The sequence below is a fragment of the Tympanuchus pallidicinctus genome, unplaced genomic scaffold, assembly GCF_026119805.1.
Source record: "Tympanuchus pallidicinctus isolate F22 unplaced genomic scaffold, pur_lepc_1.0 scaffold7, whole genome shotgun sequence".
NCBI classification, from domain to species: domain Eukaryota; kingdom Metazoa; phylum Chordata; class Aves; order Galliformes; family Phasianidae; genus Tympanuchus; species Tympanuchus pallidicinctus.
In genome coordinates, this window is record NW_026294791.1 from 1,810,690 (window position 1) to 1,836,810 (window position 26,121).

At 44.7% G+C, this 26,121-nt stretch overlaps 1 protein-coding gene across 6 annotated transcripts in view; it reads right to left on the reverse strand.

Annotated features, from left to right (window-relative positions):
* Positions 1-12,028: 12,028 nt before the first annotated feature.
* The window catches only part of ROR1 (receptor tyrosine kinase like orphan receptor 1), a 146,449-nt gene continuing 132,356 nt past the window's right edge, over positions 12,029-26,121 (reverse strand). For all 6 annotated transcript variants that reach the window (XM_052666853.1, XM_052666855.1, XM_052666854.1 and 3 more), the window contains 5 exons: positions 22,884-23,011; positions 21,916-22,233; positions 20,845-21,090; positions 18,288-18,499; positions 12,029-14,982 (listed from right to left, as the gene is read on the reverse strand). In XM_052666853.1, coding sequence (XP_052522813.1) covers positions 13,558-14,982; positions 18,288-18,499; positions 20,845-21,090; positions 21,916-22,233; positions 22,884-23,011 — 2,329 coding nt within the window. In that variant the 3' untranslated portion in view covers positions 12,029-13,557. The remainder of the gene's footprint in view (positions 14,983-18,287; positions 18,500-20,844; positions 21,091-21,915; positions 22,234-22,883; positions 23,012-26,121) is intronic.

Genomic DNA, 26,121 nt, shown 5'->3' on the forward strand with positions numbered 1-26,121 from the left:
TACGTTTGCCCATACATTCCTGTCCCTCCCCAGGGTTCAACTGATCCTGCTGCAAACTGAGAGGGAAAAGCATCACAAAGCTAAGGAAAAAATGAAAAGGATCCTATTTCTCCTAGTTCAGCTTCCTGAGCTGGGACACCAACGGGTCACAAAGGCTCCGGTGCTGCGGCTGGGGGGAGGGAGGCAGGAGCACAGCCATTTTAGTGAGGTTTAAAGTCCCATGGAGTGCCATCCTTGAAAGAGGCTCCCACGAAGCTGAGCTGATCCATCTCAGGGAACATCATTTGAAATGACTGCAAATGCTGAAGATTTTTTTTAGGAAGATGTTTTCCTGGGAAGAAGGAAAATTAATAATTGCATCCCCTTTGCTGGCCTCCACCAAAAGCTGGCACTTTCCACCAGACTCTTGTTGACTCCTGGCCAGCCAGCTCTGTCTGCCTTGGCGCCCTCCTAAAGCTCTGCGTTATCTCATTCTTATTGCTCCTGCTTCTATAAAAACAGTTATTGGGGTGGGGGCAGACTAAACTGTAAACAAAACATACTGGACCAGTGTAATTTTATACATAACAAAACACTGAATCACCCACTGTCTGAATTATGAAATCCCCTGTGATCCCAGCACTGTCTACTATCTTTCAGGAGGTAACAATGAAAGTGAGAGGAAGACACCAGTTACGAAAAAATGTGGGCCCTCGAGCTCAGCGATCAGCATTATTTTTGTCTCTTTGATATCCTTCCAACCTCCCTTGCCATTGTAGTTCTGTAAAACGTCATAACTGCTTGCCAGAGGCCTTTTGCTTTTAGCAAAATTTAATGCCGTGTCCATAAAAGGAAACATTTCCATTACAGATTTCAATTTCCTTCCATTCCACACTTGGAATTTAGGATGAAACCAGGCAAAACTACCTGAACACCGAGGGCACAGCTAGAGCTACAGTGTTTTAGAGGTAAATAAGCTATTTGTTTGGAGTTTGTAATTGATCTGATCTTGCAGTGCCTGACAAAGAGCAAAAGCTGTACAATGAAATCCTGTATCCACAAAAGTGCAGTAGAATTCAGCATCGGCAGGGCCAAGATTTTATTCTTAACGTCCCACACACACCTCCGTGGCTCAGGTCTGGAAACAGAACGAGTCAGGAACCCTCTGCACTAATATTACAGGGGCTGAGAACTTCGTGTCCTGAAGAAAACCGTCAGCAGGCCAAGTCCTGCCAAACGCTGGAGTGAGGCAAAGGCAACTGAACTGAGAAACAGAATCTGGCTCCCACTGCAAGTCTGAAAGTTAGCTTCAGAAATATTTCAACAGTGATGCCATGTACAACCCAAGCACTACAAAAAGAAATACATCATGAAAATGACCTGGTGTTTTTTTTGTGGTTTTTTTTTAGACTGAATTCACTGTTTTCCTTGTGACATTTATTAATATAATAAATGACCTTAAAATATGTATCCCCTGAAATAAATGTCATTGATTAGGTCAAATAAAAATATCACTTGGCCCAACAATGACAAATTTCCTGGCTGCGCTCCTGTAGGCCCAGAACTTGTTTCATTTAGGAACAAGAGTTACTGGCAGTAGCTGGGAAGGAAACTGCTTGCCAAATGTCTCCATAGGAAATTAAATAATTGAGAATATTCACTAACAAGAAAAAGAAAATAATTGCTCACTTTAGGTTACAGACCCCAAGCATCCTGGATTCAGCTGCTTTTTCAGAAATAGCAGCAGTGATATCAGAATGTTCACTGGAATTTGTTACCTGGCAATGCCAAGAGAAGACCCTCTGGTTGGCTGGTAAAACTTCAGAGAAGAAACACAGTCTTTTCCAAAACAAGGAAGATCTGCAAAGAAAAACGGGGTCTTCTAAAACATCTCATGTCATTTAGTATAATGTTAATCTGTTCAGTAATCTGAGTTTAAACAGAGGAGGAACGTCCACTCCATCCCCAAAATGTAATAGTCCTATTGGCAAGAACTGTGCCTGCATTTGGATTGGGATCAGGGTTGATTCCCGTTTGCATGCAATATATCTCCCCCCAGCAGAACATTACAAGAACATGGGAAAGGAAGGAACTTGGAAAGTTCACTGCCCCAGGATGATGACGGCCTTCTGGAAGCACAGCTTCCCCGCTTTCAGAGGGGTGGGAACTCCTTCATGATCCCCAGGCTCCTGACACTTTTGTAGCCCGCAAGCAATCCATCCTGGCAGCTGAGCACTGTAAAACAGCAGCACTGGGTTTAGTCAGCTCCATCCTGGTGCTGCAAGTGGGACACAAGCATCCTTTACAAGCCCTGGGGATGAACTCGCCCCACTGTGTTGAACAGAATCCCACTGCTAGGAACCAGGGAGGATCAGGATTCCTGGCTGAAGGGCTTGTCTGAGGGCAGACCAGGGAGGAATGGCAGAAATCAATATTTCTGAAGGTGGAGGAATTTTAGGGGCTTTCCTTTGGGAAAGAAGATTTTTTTTCCCTTCAGAAAATTACTGAAATAGCTGAGGAGAAAAAGACTTGAATGAGGGTTTCCTGGATGCGTTTCATTAGATGGTTTGAAAGGACAGAGCTTTGTTGTCTGTTTGTTTCCTTGAAATAAAGCCAGTGTTTGTTGAGTGGCTGCACTGTGCTTCGGCTGGAGGGTGTGGAAACCAGCTGGTGTGTCACAGAAGTGGTCAGCACTTCCCAACTCCCTGCTTCATCTCAGCTGTGCTCTCCAGAGCACACGAATTTCTCTGGGTCTCATTCACCACCATGTTCCTTGTGAAATGCAGAGACCCCAATTCAGGCCACATCTTGCCTCGCTTTTTTTGCAGGTTCTTGTTCATTAAAACTACATCACAATTGAAGTATACTTTTTTCTTTTTTAAATTAGATTTTAAAACTTTTTTATGAGAGATTCAATCATTCTGAAACATTTCTTTATGAATAACAACAAAATAGAGACAGTGCTACCCCCTGGGTGTAGGCTTTTTACGTCACGTGGCAAAACTCTTTGCCTGCACAGAGATATATCGGGTTTTGGCATTACTACTGCATCCACATTCACTGCATTTTCTGTTACTGAATGTGAAAACATGGGCATCACCTGCAGAAACAAGAACATGCACATGACTATAAAGCATGAGCATCATCCAAGGCAATGGCAGACAGCGAGGCTGGAAATGAGGACAAAGAAGAGAGAAGGCTACTTCACAGAAAATCAGACAAGATGCTGCCAAATCTGCTGAGCAAACGCTGAAGGGAGAAGAAATAACTTCTGTTTAGGAAGAAGGGCCAACAGATCCCGTTTACCCAAGTTCTGGAGTCCACTTGCTTTGGCAGGGGGGTTGGACTCGATGATCTCTGGAGGTCCCTTCCAACCCCTAAAATTCTGTGATTTTAAAATCCACAGCTACTGCAGGGAACATTTTAACATTTTCTTACAGAGCACACATATAAAAGTCCAGCTTTTTCCTTACCTGGATTGCAAGTAAAATATTACCTACTGTTTACTGTCCATTTCTCAGGGTTGTTGGGGAAATTTATACATGGCCTCCCACCATACCAATCCACTGCACAAAGGGGAGACCTTCAGATGCTGCACAGCTTCAAGAAACACCAGCTTTGTTGCCAGGCTCTAAAGGAACTAGAGATCGATGCTGTTTGCCCTGTATATCTTCTGTTTTTAAATGACTCAAATCCTATTTGCACATTTCCTGTCTAGGGGTCTACTTGCATGGTTTTCCAAATATGTACTTTTTTTTCTATCCAGAAAAATCTCTCTTGGCAAAAACTGTTAACATGCCCGTATTTGTCCAAGATTTTTGGACATTTATTAGCCAGGTTAGAACAACAGCTCAGTGGTTCCAACCAGCCTGTTGCTTTTCAGCTCTGTACATTCAGATGGCTAAAATGAAGGGCAGTATGCAGCAAGTCCTACCTGCTGTAACTGTCCCTGCTTCTTCATCTGAAGAGAAACATGGACATGCTGTAAAGGTGACCCAATACTCATCTTCCTCATTCATCTCTTTCCTATTTGAAAACACGTGCCCACATCTGGCCACATGCCCTGAAAACATTTCCTCCCTACACAGTCACATCCACTTTTCCTTCTGTTTACACCATTTTCTGCCAGCTTAGTGAGCAAAACTGGCTCATCAACAGGTCAGACACACACACAGGAGCTAACAAAAGTGAAATAGGTGGGTCTGTCCTTTCCTTCATGGCAAACAGCTTTTAGGTTGACACCATCCGCCCCCTAAATATTTTGAATTGCTCCAGGGATGAACCAGGAATTGAATTCTGCCCCCAGCAAGGTGTCTGCTGCTCTCTACAATGTGCTTTGAGCAGCATTATTTTGAAGAGCTGAACAAACAGGCACAAAGCAGCCTGTGCTGAATAAACACACGTTTACAGGCAGCAAGACGAAAAGCACTGGCATGCACACCAGGCTCCCACATCCATGCAGTTGCTGCAATAGTAGAATAAGGAAGAAACAGTGCAAGACCCTTCCTTTTGCACCAGCACAAAACAATCCAGCATGTACAGCATATCCAACTGTAGCAGCACGTGCAGCAGCAGCAGCATTTGTATGGTACAGACCTATAATGTTAAGGCTTGATCGTGGTCTGTAAACGGTCTATGTATTTTCAAAACTGAGTCTAACTACCAGATAAGAAAATAAATACATAAATTATATTGCAAAGAAATTGCCTACAAAGCAATGTTTGAAAGGAATATTATTTATATTGCAACGCTGAGCACTCAGAAATTAGGAAATGCCAGATTTATGGCTTCTTGTGCAATTTTCATGGCGTGCCTGCTTAGGAAGGCCAACTTCCTTTAGATTCGAGGCCTTGTTAGCATAAACTAACTTGTACAAAAGCAATTTTAACCTTTTTATCCTATTCACTTGATGCCAACTGTTTTTGGAAAAAAGCAGGCCTTTCTGAGGATACTGGGGTTTTGCAAACCTAGTTTGGAATGATTATTCTGCTTCTGACACCACTTGCTGCTATACCATAAGATAGTGTCCAGATCACCTGTTTATTTGTGTCCTAACACGCACATGTTAGTTTGCCTGGATGGGACCTCTGAAATGCCAGCACACAGGATGTACACAGCATTCTGCACGTGGGACCATGGTGGTTTTACAGATACAGAGCCTCTCCCACCCACAGTATGGCACCTTGGTCAGAGAGCTTGTGCTGTTCCCACTGGGGTCTGCTGCCCTCTGTGCAGCATGAGATCCCAACAGGAGTTACCAAAATGATCCGACTCAATGAAGGTGGCAGTGACCTCCCAGAAGAAGAACAACGCTCACTGCTCAGTGAAAAATACTCACATTGCTCTTGCTTACCAATGAACTCTACACAGATCTCTGAAAATATGACCTTCCACAGCTACAGCTGTCCTTCCAACTGAAGTTCTTACTGTTCTTCATCCCGCCTTCCAAAAGTCAGCGTCACTGTGTGAAGTCATGTGAAAACCTCATTGTTCAGTTCCATCCTCCTTTAGGAACATCCTTATCTCACTAGCACACGTTTTTCAAGACAGCACTAACAAGTCAACCTGAATGTTATTGCACTGTTAAATCTGCATACGCGTCTTTTTCCATATAAATTCTATGAAAGGATGAAGTAGAAATAAACATGGCACGTGATATTGCAAACACTCTGCCTTTAGGAACATGACATCTCAGAGAGAATCCCCGACCCCCTGGGCATCTGCTAGCCCTCCTGGGCAGCTTTTGCTTACAGGTTGGGCAACACTGCACCAAGACCATCTAAAAGAGGGTAAATCTCAACTGCATCGCCTTTATGTACAAACTGCCTTTAAAATATGTATACATACCTCAGAAGCATTTAAGTTTATTGGAGCATGAAAACACTTCAGAGACAACTAAACACGATATTCAGCATAACAGCAACAGAACAGCATATAGATTTTGCTTGCTGACCCCAGAGCCGAGCTCAGCTCCTGGCTGCAGGGCCACGTGGGTGATGTGAAGCTGCCCAGAGCCCATCCAGGCTTTGCACCAGGGAATGAACTCCAATTCGGACTCGGCTCAGATTCTTATCACATTTCCTGTAGCTTGCAGTGAAATTTGAGAGAAGCAAGGCCTACCAGAGCGGGGTCGTGCACAGTGAAGTCTGTTTAAACAACGTTAGGTTCAGCATAATGATTTTGTGTGATAGCAACGGAAAACAAGGCAGCAGTCTCTAACAAAAACAAGCCATGACTTCAACAGAATGAGAAACAGAATCCGTTTGCTGCAAACCTAGGTGTGAGAAGGTGAATGTAACCAAAGCAGGGAAACCTGGACCTCAGTTAGGAAACACATTCCCTATCTTCTCAGTAGGTCAGCATGGAGAGCTTGGGAAGGGACTCAGAGAGCTGGATGCAGGGCACAGCTGCCACTCCACACCATCTCACGGTGCTGTGCTCTTCACTGTGGGGTTGACTGAGCCTTGAGCCCAGCCGTGGCGGAACGGGACGCGTCCCACATGATGGCTGTGACACCACCAAAGGGCAAATCAACTGCTATCTCCACAGCAGCCACCTCCTCAGGGCACTGCCCTGAGGCAACCGCCCCAAATGCCCTCCCTGGTGCAACTTCCCGCCCTGAGGTAACAACTGGGCGCCATGTTGTGCCACTGGGCTGTCATGGCTGCCTGTTTCTCTGCGACCAGGCGCACCAAGGGCTGTCTCCACATCTCCGCTCTCATCCTTGTCTGTGGGAGCACTCCAACTCTCATCTCCTACCCTTCTCACACAACACACCGGTGTGTCTGTTCCTCCACAGCTCCTCTGTCGCCATCTCCCCCCCACCTCCTCCACATGCTTCTCTGCCTTGCTGCCTCCCCACTTCTCCCTCAGCCCTCGCAGCCCCCTCACAACACCTCAGCTCCTTTTCTCCACACTCACCCTGTATTACCATCACAAAGAGACACTCTTCTACGGCTCTTCACGTTCACAGCAGGCTGTTACCAGTAGGAGGGAAGGTAGGTAACTGCGATCTTCATTCCTGAGCCAAATTAAGCACATCAGACCACCTGGGCTGCAGAGAACAGGTGCACTGCTGGCCCCACAGGAGATCCACCCCCTGCCTCGTGCAGAGCTCAGGCCTGGCTGCAAGAAAGGCCGCTCTGCAGCCAACGATAGGACATAATAACAAGCACTTGTTTTCTGCCCTTAAAACAGGATGCTCTCCATACGTATGGCAGCAGGTGATCTCACTTAGGAGCTCTTTTCTCCAAGGACGGGCTGTTCTCGTGGTCCTGGTGCAGCTGGGCTCCCTGCTTGGCAGGGTCATCCTGCAACAGCACTGGGAGCTCTGATCTGCCCAAATATGCTCGACTATGTTTACACGGAGGGTGACTGGAAATAAATGTTTTTCTAGTTCCCGTTGGTTACTGTTTCAAAATATTACTAGATTTTTATTTTTTAAACTGTGGAAATAAATACCCCAAATATTTGAGTGTGTATAGATACACGTACCCACACATATAAACAAGCATATGCACACTGAGCACCAGCTGCGTGCTGCAAAATATACCAAAAAATAACGTGCTTCTTATGAACCTAATAGATACTTCTGTTTTAAATTCCTCCTAAGACTGAAAAAAACAACCCAATTTCATACAGACTGCAGCATGGGAGAACATTCCTTTATACCCAGAGGTCAAAGCTCATTAATCAACTGCTGTTATTTCCCTCTGCAGGAGCAGATAAACCGCAAGTGTTAGGGTACAAATCAGAAAATGAGGGCAGTACCAGGTTGCCAGTTTGAATAGTTATGACATTCCAAAATGTGTTGCACTGTTAAATGGGAAATAAGGGACACCACAGATGCTTCTAATAATTCCAGTTTCAAGTCAGTTTTCCCTCCTTTGTCTTAAAAAGCTTTTGATGTGTAGTCACAATATTGTCTCTCTCTCTGTTTTTAATAATTTTATATTACCTCAGCAATATAACTGTCCTGAAATATACTGAACTTTAATCTCTGAGAGATCAAACAGGAAGAAATACGACGGGATAGAGAGTGACTGAGTTGGGGGCAATATTCTCTCCCCCTATAAAAGAAAGCCCACAGCTAGATAAAAATTGCTTCTCGGATTCCACAAACGTCACATCTTTAAGAGAGGATTTCAGGCCCACAGAGAGAGCAGACTTGGGGCGACAGAAAAAAAAAACAACACAGAGCCATTGAAGATGCAGCCAAAAGCAAGCATGCTCTCCCGGAACTTGAGGATGTGGTTTGTGTGACTACATGCTGTAAGATTGGTCCCAGCACCCTCAGACCTCCTCCATTTAGCACTACAACAGCCGAGAATCATTTGGCTACTACCCTTTCACTGGAATAAACGTGCTGGCTCTGTCTCAAGCAAAAGAAATATCTGGGACAAAGGTATGAGTTTACATACCACAAAGACATTGTGATGTCTGGGGGGGGGGGCAAGAAGGGGGAGGCGAATTTAAGCCAGTATCAGCACACAGATCTGATGGGGCACAAAGGAGGTGCTCCAAGGAGTCACTTCAGAACACAGCCAGTTCCCCTCCAAAAGGCTTTTGTTCTCCATGAGCTGAGCTTCCAGCAGACAGAAGCCCAGCTTCCCTGATTTTCCACTGAGGTTCTCCAGAGGAACCAGAGGCGGTGAAATGCAGCTCTGCATGTCTGCTCACTCTATTCCCTGACCACAGAATGATGAATTCCTATTCTAAAGAAATACTGGTTAAAATATATTGTGACATACAGTGAAGATGGTGGGGTTTTTTTCCTGGCAAATAATAACAGTGCTGCAATAAACAGTGTACTAAAAAGACTCTTTTTGGTTTATCGTTAGCACCTTGGAACTAAAGCCAATTTAATCTCTTTTGAATAAATATGTGAATGTCTCTTTTGGCTGCCTTGGGAACCTGCTTTATAACAATCTGTACATATGCATCAAAACTGTTTATGAACTTTCCCAAATGTACAGCTTGAAGCTTCAGGCTTTTATCGAGTTCATTAAAATCCCTAAAGACTCCAGAAGCTAAAAACACTGATTCAGACACTGCTAAAATCAGTGCAAAGACTCCAATGGATGCTTCCACAAGGAGCATTGAGAAGCTTGTTTTCTGCAAGTGATATTACCACCACGTGTAAGTGGCTCTTGCTCATCACCTGCAGCTCTGCAACGTTCATTAATTTCTAATTAATACATATAATTTGCAAGCAGTTGTTGTACTCTCTTTTTGCATGCGGGTCATAAAGTCCCAGCTACCTTAGTGCTATGCACTGATTGTAAGGGCATACTGAAAAGAGATCCTGCCAACGAGCCAAATCCCTTCTGATAAATACACTAACTGGAGCCAATAGATATGGAAGGCACTCCTTTCATAGAAATGGTCCATAGGGAGCAGCATGTGTTTGTACTTCAGATAGTTTTCGTACTGCCTGCCATACTGTCAGGAGTGTTTTGAGTTAGGTGGACATTTTAAAGTTCTTCTGGTGAACGTAGGTTACAGAACAATATTGGAACAATAAGCAAATGTAATAGAGTATTTCCAAGCCTGAAACTTTCTTGGATATCCTTATTCATGCAAAGCAAGTAATAGATTCCTTTTTGACAATTTCTCATGCTCTGGATAAACATGTACTGGTATTTCTGAGTTTCCCAGCTCAAATTTCCACACAAGTACTTCTCTGCCTTACCTTCTGCTTTCAATCCAGATGATGCAGAAACCCTCTATAATAGCTCCTTTGTGGGAACAAAGGATACAAATCTTCATTTCAGCCTCCACATTTTGGTCTTTAAATCAGAAAATATTTATTCTCTTTTAATGAAATATAAGCTAACCCGGAGAGGATGAGATTCTCCAGATTGAAGGCTTACTGATCAGTGTTTATTCAGAGTTTTACTTCCAAACCTCTAGAGCTCTCAATCCATTATTACATTTCCAAGTCTTGGCTGTCCTATTGCTTTGAAGGAAGAAGGTAAGATGATTCCAGCATTTAGCAACAGCAATCTGGAAAATTTCCTCTTCCTTCTTTTGCCATTAAAATAGCTTTCATCTGTAGGTCTGCATTCCCACCTGAGGAGCAGTTTCTTAATTTCTGGCAGGATCTCTTCTTTACATTATCTAATCGGTTTCTAGAAGATGGTTTTCTTTTTCTCTCTTTCTCTGTGATGAATTCCTGCCTCTCTGCTCTAGCATTTGTTCCCTTAGCAGCATTTGTGAGCCAAGACCGTGATTTCAGCCTCAGTCAACAAACTTCAACCACTGAGAGAGAGAGGAGGGCAGGAAGAGGTCTTCATAAGAGGTTTCAGGTGCATTGTGCAGTGCTGGCTTCCACCTCCTAACCGTGAGTCTAAAAGTATTTTAACCTTAAGGATACAGCTTGCTTTGAAACAAAGGGGAACAAAGCTGAACTGAACTGTGAGTGAGCTTTTGTGTTTGAACATAAAACCACAAGGTGTGTCAGGGACTATTCCCACTGCTGCTCCACTAAGCATTAGGTTACTGCTTTCCTACTCAGGTGATTAAAGTTAAGTATGCAAATTCACAGCTGTGCCCACATAGATAAGACGCAGTCCTGTGGGAGCTAAGCATGCACAGCACTGATGTAAGCGTGGTTTGGCTTCAGCGTGCCTCGTCCTGGTCTTTGGCATCACATCCAGCATGTTCAAATTTGTCCCAGTGGGTCAGATAAGCCTTGCTGTTCCATCCAGCAGAGGCCAGCTGCTCAGGTGCCTATGAGCTGGTTCTGCTGCTGCCTCTTCCAGCCTGCGAAGGTTCAAAGAAGGCCTCCTGGAGATACTTTCATTTTCTTCATGTATTTATTGACAGCAAATAACTTGGTATCATTGACCGTGATCTATCAAGATCCTTTTCAGCAGTGTTTTTCCACATACATCATGTCATCCATGATGCAAAGATTCTTTCTTCTCCACTGACTTCATTTTCAGCATGTACTTTACCAAAACTTTTGCATAACCACATAACCTGAGGACCACAAACCTGGCTGGCTGCACAGAGTTTCTTCTTTTTCTCAAGCATGATACGTACAAAGTGGCAGGCTAACTTTTGAGTTGGAAACTTCAGTCCTTACAGGGATAGGCTAAGGAAGCTCATCATAAAACACAGGCGAAAGAAATCATTTTTCTTTCCCAGTGTACTTCATGTTAGGATGCAAAATAATTGTTTGCGCTGATACATCCACTTGAAAGAGTATGCAGCAGGAACACAGAAAAAATGCTTCAAGAGTGACAATACAGTACTGTTCACTGAACAAGACTCGAGTGAGTGCCACAGAGCTGTGGATATGAGTGAGAAGGAGCAATTCTCCAGCCACTGCTCACTTAAGAGCTAATGGGTTCGAGAAAAAAACACCTCATCAGTTCCTGTAAAACACTTCTGTTCAAAAGTAAGTTTTTAGCATTTGGGAGTCTGGTAACCTGACACAGACACAGAAGTTAATAAGATGTAATTATTGTCTGAATCTTCAGTCAAAATTAAATTTTACCTAACACGTAACATGTTTTCATTACTGATACAGATCTAAATTTGAACCACATGGAAGCTGACATCTCAGATTCATGAAGTATTCAGAAGTCAGAAAAAGTCCTTGCTGTATAATTACTGATCTTAACCTGCAAGTACAGCTTTGTGCCTGTGCAACAGAGGCAGCCTGGCAGCTCCGGATCCAGCTGCAATGCAGTGCAGCAGGCGAGCTCACACCATGCAGCAGGACATACAGCTTAGGTACGGGTGCTTGGTAACGGGCTGCACTGCACCTACAAGATCACAGCATTGGCAGCATCCTTCTCACAGAGCATCCATGCTATCCCTCTTCTTCTGTCAGCTCTGCATGGTCAAGCATTCATCTTAGCTTAAGACTGCAGATATTATTGGCAGAACTCTGTGGCTGGCTCGAGTGAGCCTTTGGGCAGCCTCCCATCCAAGCACATTTTATCTTGCTGCAAATACAAAACTTCTCGTGCATCTTTTACCAAAATTGAGGATATACTGATATGATTATGTTAATACAACGTTTTAATAAACAGCAGCATAAAATAATCAGTGTTTAATATCATCTCTGGCATGTGAAATACAAAAATGCACATATCTTCGTTATAAAATAGCCTTTGTTATTACATTTTCATGCTTGCCTAATTGAAATGCCCGTAATTAATAAATCAATCGTCAAGTAATACAGTGATTAAACGCATGCAGTGAAAACAAAGAAAAATATTTGCATAAGGTAGTGGCTGAATATCACCATAATATATTTCAAGAACATCTACATCAGGGTAAAAATAAAAAGAAACAGACCAAGATATAAAATGCAGAGATGTATTTTCACTTCTGCTGTACAAAACATCATCACACTTTTGTGCAAAAAGATAAAAATAAAGTCATATTATACAACACTGTCAACTGAGCAAAGATTGTTTCCATTGTGTACAATAAAAAATACGATTCAGTACAAAAGAGAGACTGCGAAAAGTCGTTAAGGTACACAGCACTTCTGTAACTCATTAAAGTGGTTTCAAATGAATATTGTAGATTGCTCATACCTGAATACATTTTAGTAATTAATGCATGTCATGTTTCTAGGATGAAAATTAATTCACATTATTAAAATTGACCGTAAATTGCTATCAACGGATCTGCTGCCTGATGGAATGCGAGTTTCCCTTCTTTCAGGGTTACTGGAGTCATAGTCACTGAAATTACGTATTGATCTGAAACAATAAATATTACTGGGAAAAAACTGTCATATATAAAACTGTTGTTTGGAGCCTTTCCATTAAACAGTTGCATAGCAACAAAAGGATACACAATTTCCACTTTATCTACCTATAAAAATTACGAAATGTTGTCTTTCAAGAAGTTGATTCAGGTTCTGAAATTAAAGCACTTTAATTTCATTTCCTTTAAGGCAATTTCTTACAACTCCAGCCATCTTCAGCAGCCAATAGCAGATGGTTTTCTCAAGCTGATAACTCAAGCTATTGTGGCGTGTAAAACGCCCTTTTTGGCCTGAATCTGGACTCAGACTCCCAACGTAACACAAGACCAAAATCCTACCTGAAGGAATTTATCCAGCTCTCAGTTCGCATACTTGAAACATAATCCTCGACTGCAAATATTTTAACTAGCTATTGGAACTGAAATTGCACACCCAGTAGATCGCCGAATATTTGCATCTCCTAAAAAAAGAGACAAATATTAAAATACGTTTTCAGCATTAAAAAATTCCTGTGATTTAAACCACATCAGAGGCTTAACAAGCTGTGAAAAAGCGTATGATAAAATGTTCTTGCTTCAAAAAAATTCCCCCTTTCCCCTCTTGGAGCTGTCGGTGGCACTTGGAGAAACAATGCGTCCATTCACAAAGCTGAGTATTCATACCACAAGGATCTTTGTCTGGTTGCTCTGCCCATCCTGTCAAGCAGTTAAACTTCACAGAAGATACTTGCTGCGATGTCTGTTAAACAACCAGAAGAATCTTTAATAAAATATTTGAATATAAATCTTTTCTACTACTTTCTAGTTTGTATCGTAAATAGTTATATTTACAAAGGCCTCCCTTATTTACAATTCAGCTGAAATCATAGATTCATTAGGTCCGTGGATGCTCGAGTCTCCTAGTAGGGAAGACTGCTTCGAGTCAATTTTGTACGGTTTTTGAGTTTTGTTTCCAAAAACGGTTATACCGATTCCGCCCGGGTGACTGGGGATCGACATATGGGACAGCAAAGGGATGTTTGCCTCCTGGTTGGATCCTGACGATGGCAAACTTGTGACGTGACCCGTGCTAGTGGATCCGCTGGCACTGCTGGGAGATCGGCTCTTTGGAGGAGGACAGTGCTGGATGACCCTGGGCGGGCCCTGCGGCTGGAAGTGGGCGGCTGGGAAAGCGGCATAGCCTGCGGGAATCGGGTACCCGTTGATCGGGATGTACCGCTGGTTTTGAGGTAAGGGCGGCCCTATGAACCCGGCGATTTGGCCTTGCGCTATGCCTTGTGCTGGAAACATGTAGTTAGGGTACCTGGGATTACTCAGGTTACTGACGGGGCTTGCGCTGAGGGAAGTTGTCTGAGTGGTGGCGTTCCCACCTGAGGGGGTGGTAGAACTAGTGTGGCTTGACAGGCCCTCCCAGGAGCGCAGCCTGGCGTGGATTTCTTTGAATCGCGGCCTCCGAGAGGGCAGGTCGTGCCAGCACTCCGTCATCAGGCTGTACATTCGAGGAGGGCAGTCTTCAGAGCACGGCAGCAGCTGTCGTTTCCTGATCATCTCTATGACTTCTTGATTGCTAAATCCATAATACGGTTGAAGTCCAAAGCTGAATATCTCCCATAAAACAACTCCGAATGACCAAATATCTGAATCAGAAGAGAACTTGCCGTACATTATCGCCTCCGGTGGCATCCAGCGAATCGGCAAAAGAGATTTGTTTTGAACTCTGTAATAATCTGCTGAGTAGATTTCTCTCGAGAGTCCAAGGTCTGATATTTTCACGTGAAGCTGTTCTCCAATTAAAATGTTACGAGTCGCAAGATCTTTATGGACAAAGAAATGGCTTGATAAGTATTCCATCCCTGCTGCAATCTGGACTGCAATATGCAGGAAGTCCCCGTGGTCCAGGCTGGATTTTACAGTTCCATCCTCATCGCTGCTACACCCAACATCTGAGTGCGGTGATCTCATGATGAGGAACTCGTGCAGGTCTCCTTGGTTCATGTACTCAAAGAGCATGCAGACAGGCTGCTCCTGGGTCACCACACCTAAGAGACAAACGATGTTAGGGTGGTGGAGCTCGGCCATAAGAGATGCTTCTTGCTGGAACTCTGCCCACTGCTGGGGGTTGTTAAAGTCTTTCAGTGTCTTGATTGCAATGAGCTGAGCATGGTCCATGCCTGGAAGGTAGAGGTGTCCCTTGTAGATTTTGCCGAAAGCACATTCACCCAGTTCTTCCATGAAACGAACAGCAGAGAGAGGCAACTCCTTAGCCTTGCTCTGGGAAAGAAATGACAGCAAGAAGGTCTTTTCACACAGGAACTCTGAAAACCATGCAAACCAACAGTAGAGCTCCTTCCTGGGGCTGCACAGCCCTGCAAGATGCAAGTGAAAGCACAGCAGCGGCCCCGGCCCAGATCCATCCTGAGGGATGCCGGCATCCCAGCATCAGCACAGCTCAGGGCTGGAAGCTGCTTTCTCTTATTCTGAACCCTGTTCCAAACCTAAATTTCCTATTACTTTTTACCCTCTGCACAAGATCAGATAAAAGTAGTAAGTATGAAATATAAATATGTGCAGGAACCATCAGCATTTCAGCAGAGGCATTTATATACTTGGGTTTGGGCATTTATATACTTCCAATTGAATCTGACTGATCTGAGGAATTGAGGCAATTCACATACTTCAAGCTAAGTGCACGCTGAAGTGCTTTCTGGGCCAGCGCCTACGGTTTTAGCAGAAACCTTTTTTTTTTAAAGTTCTGTTCTTGTAGCCAATTCTTCCTTGACTTTGCTATTAACCCTTCCACGTACAGGAGAGAATATTTCTGTTCACCCTTGATTGAGTGATCAATCCTAAAGCGTGTGGGACAGTCAGCTGGAAAAAGGAGATATTGGGAAAAGGAGAAAGGGAAACTCTTTGAAACTCTTGTTGTTTGCTCTTAGGCCATAAGGAAGTTGCATGATATTCAAGTATCAACTTCCACACGTGCTGTTAACCTACATGCAAACACAGCCATTTTGGGCCCTCTGTATCGCTACAGGTAGTAATTTAAGACTAATGAGTTTGGGATCTACTTTTTGCAGAAGAGCGTAAACATGAGCGTTGCATTCCTGAAACATTATCGCTGCAGCTTTACAGTAGCAACAGAGCAAAATAACTCACGTTTTAAAAAATCATTTAGACGTGGCATCTCAGAAGGAACGAATTCTAATTGCACTGACCACTTTCAGTTTTTAGACAAATACTGCATAAATAATCATCACCATCATCATCATCGAGCCATTTAAGCGGGCAGCCAGTAGACTGTACGGTGATGGCAGGAAATTAGCTATATTGTTGAGGAACAGATGGTTTATATTATACAAATCCTTTAGGCTAAAACTTGTTTAGGTCTGGCATATTGTAAATTATATTTTAGTAATGAAAGTGAAATGACCTCTGTCTGACCTCGGGCAGGGTTTGTCTGTTTGAACCAACATAGTGGAAAACTATGAAAGAAAATGAAGTCATAAAGTTTTGGCAGGAAGGGCTCATTTCAAGTTAAGCGGTTATAAATCTGCTTAGTTTTTGTTTGACAAGTATTTGTCATACAGCGGTGTACAAAATGTAAAGAAGTGTAAAATACATATGAGGCAGCACGCCAAAGTAAACTGAGTACAAAGGCAGAGCAGTGGGAGCGAAGCCCCCCGCCCCTATCTCTGCATCGGCCCCTTCCATTAGGTGAATGACAGGATGAGCTCCGTTTATTGTATTTTTGGAAGGCAATTAAAATCCTTTAAAACTGAAGCGGGCTGAAATGCTAACATTTTTATTTGTCCGAGCAAACACGCATCCACCTCGCCTGGAGCTTCGAGCCTAGGAGTGGTTTTACCCCCAAGCTGACATTAATGCTGGATACGGTATTTAAAAATACGATTCCACTTCCTTTCTTTTAAAATCTCGTTTGAAAGGCAATCAAAACATCTGAAACAGGCAGAGCTCAGTTTCCTAGTGGGAAAACACGGAATGAGCTTTCTGCACCATATGACTTGAAACGTAACAAGAAGACAGTGTGCTCTACATTTGCAAAATACTTCTGGGTAAGTTGCTTTCCTATGCAGCAGGCACGAGGCATCGGTGTGTCAGCAGCCCGGGAGGAAAATGGAGCCTTGTTCAAATGAAGCTGATGTTCCCATCGTTTCCAGTTTGGTGAGGATTTTAGCAAAATATCTTTGAGTGGGGACCAAGAAGCAAATCCAAATTTATCAAAATACTCCACAGAGGTTGGATGCAAGGTGTAGCTGTGACACCTACCAAGTAAAATGTTTTTTTACTATTACCCACACTTGGTTTTTAAGCAGGTGTTTTGTTATTAAGCAAGTATTAAGCATTTTCAGCTGCTCTAAGCTGTACGTGGAAGTTGAAATTAAGAACTGAAAAGGAAAAAGAAAGACAAATTTGCTGTGCAGGCCAAACTCTGCCTGTCCACCCCTGCAGTCCCAGGATCTGTAACTATTTAAAACAAGGAGCCTCATGTGAGCACTATGCTGTGCAACACCATGAACTTATACAGAGACCTTGCAGTGATCTCTGCAGTGTGGAAAGAGTAATTGCAACAGCAATGTTTGAACAAATGCAGCAAAATCTGAAGAAGCAACATTTAGGGTTCACACTGCTAACGCTTCAGTAAGAATCAGAATTTGGGTTAATTTCACTATGTCATCTTTCTGCAAAAATAACAGCTTGTGCGAAGGCACGTCTGAGAGGTTCACACATCACATTCTACAGTTTCTAATTATTTGTAGATGTTGGTCTTCCCCGTGAAATGCTTCACCTCCCTTAAGCTGTTGTTGAAGAGAACTGGCACGGTGATAAAAAAGAAGACAATGAAATAATCTTTCCAGGGCGCTGTTCTGCCTGTAGGTGGCAGAAGGCATTTACAGCCCCGGGTGGGTGATCCAAGCAGGTCTGCACACTGGCTGCCCCTGCTGATAAACAAGGAGCTCAAGGTTAATCGTGCTTAAATCTTAAATGATTTTAAAAGCAAGCGCTTCATGAACCTGAGACTACAGTGAAGCAAAACAACTCTGGTAACAAGAGCAGCTCCACACCAGCTGTGCTGGCCAGAGCTGGAGTCAGATCCTTGGGCTCCGTTTCAGTAATTTCTCTTTTAACTGAGAGAATGGGTAAGCCTGAAAAAACAAGGAGCAAATCTTTCCGAAGTGATTTCAGCTGACTGAAGGTGACATGTGTCTACAGCAGACCCAGGAAAAAACTCTCTTGAGAAAATGCTGAATCATATATTTATCTGCAGTGACTTCAGAAAGGCCTCCAAAGAAGTAATCGAGAGCTACTTCAGGAATGGGCTGCTTCAAAAAGCTCCAGCTTCTATTTCTGCATACAGACATACAGGAATTACTGCCACAGGTCCGCTCTCGCTATGCTGCTGCTGACAAGAAAAGTGCTCACCCAAAGTAAAGGCACCAGCAGAAACCACAAGTTGGAAATCAGTTTAACTTTTCAGCGCTGAATTGATCAAAGCATTGCACTCCCTGCCCTTACAGGCAGCAAAAAGTCAAAGCAGGAACGAGCTGCGGGCTCACCTTTGGTTTATAGGCGTTGAGCATCGACATCTCCACATTCTGCCCTCTGACGTGCTTTGGCTGTCTCTGAACTGGAGGGGAGGACGACTTCTGGTTGTTGCGACAGATGCAGATGAAGAAGAAGAGCAATGCTATGGCCAGGGGAATAGTAACACTTGGCACCAGGATATACAAGATTTCCATTTTATTCTTTTCTTTGGCATCCTTATAATCTAGTTTGGAGAAACACAAACAAACAAACAAACAAGCCATGAATGAAGTCTCCACGCAGCTGAACATGTCTCTGGGTCAATTAGGAGTGTTCAGGAGAATAAACTATTGCAATCCACCTTCTCTAATAGTAACAGAGCAATTCGTTTTGTTGACTAACAATTCCCCAGAAGTACAGAGCAGCAGGGACACCAACAAGCTAGGAACCATTTCACTGCAGCATGTTGGTTCAAACCTCCTCACATCACAGGATAGCTGACTGCTGTCACGTGGCTCCTGCTCGGGGTGAAATGAAGCAATGGCTCAGTACAGCCCTACAGACAAGTTTATTTCTAAAACAGCAAACGGAAGAAAGACTTCAGCAGGTTTGTGGGCAGCTGTTAAAAAGGGCAGTTTCATCTCTCATCCATTTCCAGCCTCCCGTTCTCAGCGTTTCACTACATCTGTCTGCTAAGCCTCATGCTTGAATTGCTCCATGTTTCCCATATCCAAGTTGACAAACTTTTATGAAACGTATCTATTGCAGCTTGTGAGACAACTGAAAGATACAGTTGAAGAAAGGAGAAGAAAGCAGCAGCATGAAGCAGATGGAGACCTGGGCACTAGTTCATCACCTGAGCTACTTCAGTCAAAGGAGATTATTTTTCTTATTAAGTAGCAGCCCCTGCCACGAAGCCTCATTAGGTTAATAGGTTTCTTGAGAGCCACCCCAATTAAATTCATTTCCCATTTAGGCATGTCCTGGTGAGACAGAATGCACAATACTTATTAAAATTCCCCTGAAATGGCTCTTTCAGCTCGTGCAAAAACATCAGAATGCAAGTTCCACTCGGTATTTGGGTTTTAATATGCTGATTAGCATTGAACAATTAAATTACTACTCACCTGATACAGCTCTATTTGTCTGTACTCAAAATAATAATGCCATACAACCCAGCTGTACAGCAAGTACCATTTAAGGCAATGGTGAGAGGTAATTAAAACCCTTGTTAGGCTGGCTGGCTCAAAGAATTCCTATCTCATTTATTATCTAGTAAAATGTTCAAACCAGAGACTCCTGCAAGACAGCCAAAAGCATTCTGCTTTCAGCTAGTACACATCAAAAGACCAAAAAAAGTCCTGGGATCTCAAAGCCCATCTAGAGGGGGCCTTGCAAGCAGCTCCCCACCAGCAACTCCTAATTACCCAATTATCCAGATGTGCAATGGAAGGCACAGGGCTGTGCCAGGTTCCCCCAGCTGGACCAACCCAGGCACCTGCAGCTCTTGGAGCAGACAGCCCAGGGCTCAGCAGGCCTGTGGAGCATCCTGACTGCTGCCTGGGTCCAGGTTATCTAACTTGAACTACTCTTGTGCAGTCCATCACTGTGCCTAATGAGCAAGAAAAACAGCAGAACTGAAATAGCATGAAAAGAGATAAAGGACTGAAAAGTGCATATGAATTTTAGAGAGGGTTTGTGATGCATATGATGATCCCAAACTGTCTGCCTGTCCCCAGTCTATTCTTTCACTAAAGACATAATTTAGATCCCATTCTGGCATCAATTCCCATCTTTCCATTAATTGAAAAAGACTTTGGCACATGTTGTACTGCAGGAATGTTCACAACCATAACCAGAAATAATTTCATTTGGTTCTGGCTATTGAACAGTAACATTAAAAGGTATCTCCTTTCCAAGGGAAAAGGTAATGTCACTGTCACAACTTGGAAGCAACACAAAATTGTGTGTGAAACTTTCTACTGTGAATTTCCAGAGCATTTCTGGCATGACCATGCAAATAGCTGTTATTTTTCTTGGCATGCTATAGGTACTGTTATTTTTTAATGCAGGTTAAACCATTAGGAACCATTTGATTAGGTCTGCTATCCACTTCCTTTTAGAAGTCTTAGAAAAGGAGAATAAAATGTGATCTGAATCTAAGCTTTTTTATTCCTTTTTGCAAGTCCAAAACTCAGCCAGGGCAGTTTGGTAAACACAAACCAAAAAGCCATTTTGTTTGGACTGAGGAGTCCAATGGCAACCTGGGAATCCCGGGATGCTCGGGCTGAGCTACCAACTCCAGGGGAGATATTCCTTACTAAAATATGTTCATGCCACTACTTGGCAGGGTCAGGTGGGGCTGAGGGAAAGGCCGAACCCCATACGGCGCTGGGCACAGCACCACCCCCAGGGCAGTGGGTCGGCCCGAGCTGCCGGAGCTCAGGGAGCGCTGGGACGCGGCTCTGCACAGAGCTGGGCTTGGTGCTGCTGTGCGGGGCTTGGGCTCGGCGCTCCGTGTGGGTCCCCTCCAACTGCAGATATTCCGTGATAATACATAGGAAGTGCCTATGGTAAAAAAGCAATTACCACATGCCGGGACGTCGCAGATCTCGGACTTGAAATTCTCATCCAAGGTGAAGCACCACGGGGCGTCCTTCTGGTTGCCGGGGTTGCGGCAGTAGGAGTGCCCCCCGTTGAGCTCCGGGTACCTGATGGCAGTGAAGGTGTGCGTGTGCGGGTACTGCGAGTTCCACGGCTGGCACTGCCGCCCCGACCTGGTCACACTCACCGTGCCCCGGTAGTCCACCCCTGTGCTGTTGTAGCATTTGTGATCTGAAAGAGAAGATAACAGAAGGCAAGGATTTGCACGCTTCTTCTGGCCCGAGGCCGGTGAAGCCAGCTCAGGAGCACGGGCTTCCAATTTGCTGCGGCCGCAATGCGGGGCCTGCTTTGCATTCACATTCCTGGGCGGATTTGAAGCTTATGCTTCTCTAATGAAAACAGCTTATGCCAAGCGTTTTTAATATAAGATACACAAAAGAAGTAAAAACTACAGTAGGAACCTGAATTGCAGCCATTATTTTCGTATGAAGGTGGAGAGTTTGTGGAAGCCATGTGTTATACTTGGTTATTCAGATGTATAAAGGTTGGGAGCAGGCTGCAGACCTGCCTGACTGAAGGCTGAGTTCAGTGGCTAAAGTAGGTAGGGACAGCCTTGCATTGGACGCTAGAGCTGCAGGTAAGCACCCTGGAGTTGCCCAGGGAGACTGAAGCTGCCAACATTGAACATCCTGTCCATGGCAGGGGAGCTGGACTTGATGACCTTTACGAGTCTCTTCCAACTCAAACAGTTCTCTAATTCTCTAATTCCCCAGTATTCAAATGCTTATGCCGCCATTGTTTCCCTCTACTTATTAATTACAAGAGGTAAGAACCAAATTAATGGATTTTGATGTAAGCACGGGCGCAGCTAAAGGAATCACTGAAAAAATATTTCTGCATTTAGCCCACTGGTGTGGGCAGAATTGCCCTAAGTGCTAAAGCACAGTGCCTGTGCACTTTCACAGCTCAGCACTAGCGCCAGCGCTGAGGCACAAGCAGCTTCGCCTCCCTCACCACTACATTTTCTGCATGGACATACAACCACTTTTCACTTACTTTTATTTATGGGGTCTGCCATGGGAATCCCAATCCGAATACAATTGACGGCTTCCGGGCTGTCTGGCTGGGGAAGATCTTCACAGTTGGGCAGCTTTAATCTCATCAGAATCATGGGGTTGGATCTAGCAAAGATGTACTCGGTCTGACACAGGACGTTTTCCAGAATTTCACACTCGTCGCGGCACAGGTCCCGGGGCTTGGGAGCTGGGGAAGTCTCATCGCAGTAGGGGAAGGCGTAGTGGCAGAGTGAAGGAATAGCAAACTGGGAGCATTTATCCGACAAATGGCTGGAAGTGCCAATCATGGTGAAGGCAGCTGCAAAATATACAAGGGGATTTGACCTAACCTGGTGGGAATTTCACTCCCGTGCTTTCGCCTTCCCAGCGCAGCCCTCCCTTCCCACTGTGGCTATTACTTTCAGAGATCCAGGTGACGAACAGACCTTCCAGAAATACAGAGCACTAATTGCATTAAAAGTTATTAACGATGCTGATTTCGCTGACAGAGAAAACACATCTGGTTTTCAACGCCGGCCTAATGTTAAGCACGTTACCAAAACCCAAAATCTAATTATACATTATTTCCCCAAGTAATTTATAATGGCTTGCAAAGTCACTGGATATTTGGATACCTTTGGCCCAGCAAGTGAAAATCAAAGCCCTTGCAGGCTGCACAATGACAAAACTCCCCAGAGGCATTCAAGGCCAGGCTGGATGGGGCTGTGAGCAACCTGGCCTACAGGGAGGTGCCCCTGTTTACAGCAGGGGGTTGGAATTAGATGATCTTAAAGGTCCCTTTCAACCCAAACCATTCTATGATTCCACAAAAACTGGTATCCGTGCTGAGGAGCTCAGAGCAATTGAGGATCAGCAGCTAACAAAAAAAGAAGCATTGCACTTTATAAAGCATTAGCAGCTTTTTGGAAGAAGTTTCCCGGGAAACAGACAAGTGCATTTTTTACCCACCTGTGATCTGATTTTCTATTTCACCTTGCATATGCAAAGACTCCATATAAATGGTCCGATTTCCAATAAACCGTGCACAAGCGATCCCTCGGTAGGGCTGGCAAAAACCATCCTCTTCGTACTCATCCCTGAAATCAAGCAGAAACACAAAAGGGTGAAATGTTTCACACGCGATTCTGCAACAAAACGTCTCCCCGGGGTGCTGGCGCTCGGATTCTCCGCGCCCGACGTGAGGGGCTCGCAGCGTTTGTCCTGCAGCCCAGCGATTCGTTCTGGGGATGCTGGCGCAGCGCAGAGCCTGCACGCCATCCTCGCCTCCATTAAGAGCCTGTGATAAGGGATTATATGGTCTTTAGGTGGTGCAGAGGGCACGGCGCAGGCTTTGCATCCCCGCAGCGCCGCAGGTAGTTTTCACGAGCTCACAAATGATTCTGAAGTGAATATAAGGAGCACGCAACATCCTGAGTGCTCAGCTGCGTGGTGAAAATGGGTATCGCTGAACCAAACCTGTCTTTTCACAGTGATGAGCACAGCAGGAAGAGTTACACTGGCAGAGACAGATTTAGAAGCGTATATGAAAATCACACTCCTCCCAGCCCCCAAATAGGAAATGTTTCCTCAATCCTCCACCGGTGTGGCAACAATTATTGCTAAAACAGAACCGCAGCTAAACCAGGAGTTAAGAAGCCAGATTTCTTTCATTAGGTGCTTTGTTTTATACACTATAGGAGACATTCAATGCATAAATCCAGATGTGAAATTATTTGCCAATATTCTTCAAACAAAGCAACGCAAGGAAATGACTAAGCCTCTGAAGACCAGAGCAGGCACTGCTCACTTTGAGCAGGTAAGGCACAGCCCGCTGCTGGCACACAGCTTTATGGCGGTTTCCACGAGGGGTTTGCAGGCAAGAATCTGCCCTGTCACTTTCTCACTTTGAGAACCCAGTTGGTGACATTTGGGACCCACCTCCCGAACAGACACCTCGGCTCTGCTGAGGTCACGGTGCAGGGAGAAGCTTAATGAATCATTAATATTTTCTGCTATTCGTGCCAATGCCCACATAAGACAGCTCCTATACGGCTCTCAAGCGAGGAAAAGTGATGCTGGAATTCCCCCAGGTATGATCATAGCTGGCTTAGGCAACAGGTTACTTACTTTCTGTATTTCTTTCCCCTAAATTCATCCCCCCCCCCCAGACACTGAAAGAGTGACAGCACAATCAGACTACGCTGCTAATAGGGGAAAATCACATCTTTTTTAATCAACTCTGCTATTAGGTTTGACAAAAGCCACTTTCATCCCCTCCGGAGACCTTGGCTGTGAGAGCTTGGAAATGCAAATGGCACATCCTGCTTTGAAGTCACCCTGCATTGTGTGCGGGGCTTAGTCCAGCCTGGCTCCCCTCGCCCTGTCACTAATGGGATTAGAGGGCAGAAGTGCTGGGATCACCCCTTAGCACACCCCACACACCTCCCGGCTCTCTGTAGCTCCTGGACCGTGGGCCAGGGGCTCCCACTGGGAGCACTGGGAGTGGGGATGGAGGAGAGGTTTGGATGGGAGGTGGGAACCTTCCACAGCCAACTGCCATGTGCTGAGAGACGGGTGGAAAGGGGCCCAGGTGTCACTGGATGGTGGTCCCAAGATGTTCTCAAAGATAGTGGAAATTGGAGAGTGAAGGCATCTTCTCTGAACTGCCAATCGATCTCTATTAACGAGAGCAGTGGCAGGCTGAGATGTGCTGGGTAGAGCACAGCCAATGCCAACAGGCTGGCCAGCACTGGTGATGCAGACACCTGAGCACATCACTGTGTTTCTGCTCAGTTGGGTATGGCCCAAATCCTCTGCTGGTTCCTGAAAGGCCAACAGCTGAAATGCACTGAAAAGCACAGCAGTTACTCCAGGCTCTGGAAGCCAGTGCTCCATCTTCTAATCAACTAATCCCCAAACAGAATAGAACTCATTACTTATTAACAATTCCAATTATTTTTTAAATTGTATTATAATTTTATAGGAGATTTAACTCAAGGACTGCACCTAACAACAGCTGCTCTTATAGCAGCACAATTTAAACACTCAATTGGAGAAGACAGAATCAGGAGGAATGCAGTTAACATCAGCAAAGCAAATTCCCCTCACCCTGAGGTTCGCCTCTGAACTAAAGAAGATTGAAGCGCAATGGCTGCAGTGGAACGGCTCACTGGTGAGCAGGGCCACCCGCTTACCTTGATGGAAATGCCCCGAGGAACAGGATTTGGGAGATTATCTCAGGAGGTGAAGATCAGAGGAAAGAGGAGAGCTGAGATCCCAAAGCCTCTGCATGCCACAGAGGGATTTGCAGAGGGAGATGGAAAATGAGTGGCTCAGATGGAGGCACTACCTTGAATTGTCTTGGAAAACGGCTCCATGATGGGGCAGAAGGATAAATCAAATGGAGTGGGAGCAGCAGAGTGGGACACAGCTCTTGCCTGGCCTTAGCACATCTGCACCCCCTGCTGCCAGCTGGCAGCTGCCTCTGGCTGGCTTTGAATGCACAGTGGGTGGAGGCCGAGGCTGCCGATTCCTCCTATGTAACCCATGCGATGCACACCTCCGTGCTTCATGGTCCTGATATGACCCCACCCACAGCAACATGGTGAGTGGCTCAACAGGACATAAGATAGGAGCCACTCTGCAATTAACATGGTAAAAATCAACAGACAAGCTTAAGTCCTAATGAGAGAGAAGACAATCCATGCCTGTGGGCACTGCTGACGGGACAGACACGTGAGCACACTGCCCCACCTCCTGCACACCCCACACCTCACCACGACTACACAGAAGAAGGAAAGCACTGGATTTCAATGCCTGACAGAAGATAGAGCACTTAACTGTTTTAATGTTATTTCTTTTCACATTTGGTTTCCACTCTGTTTGCTAGACCAACCCTGATGTTTACCTTGGAGCTTGCCCATCGCTGTCAGATCCTGCTGCAGCTCCCCATGCTCCAGCACTTCTAGCTCCGTGAGATAACAGTGCCACGGATTGAGCTTACACTGTACTCAGGTGTCCTCAAATATCTGATTGCACAGAATCAAAATCACAGCACAAAACAAAATTGCCAACAACTGAGAAAGAACTCACTGTGGTTTATAGGTTCACACCAACAGCAGGCCCGGGAACTCAGTTTAGTGAAGTTTTGTTACCAGACTTTACTATGAACGATTGAATAAATGCATAGAAAAGCTGGACCTTCCGA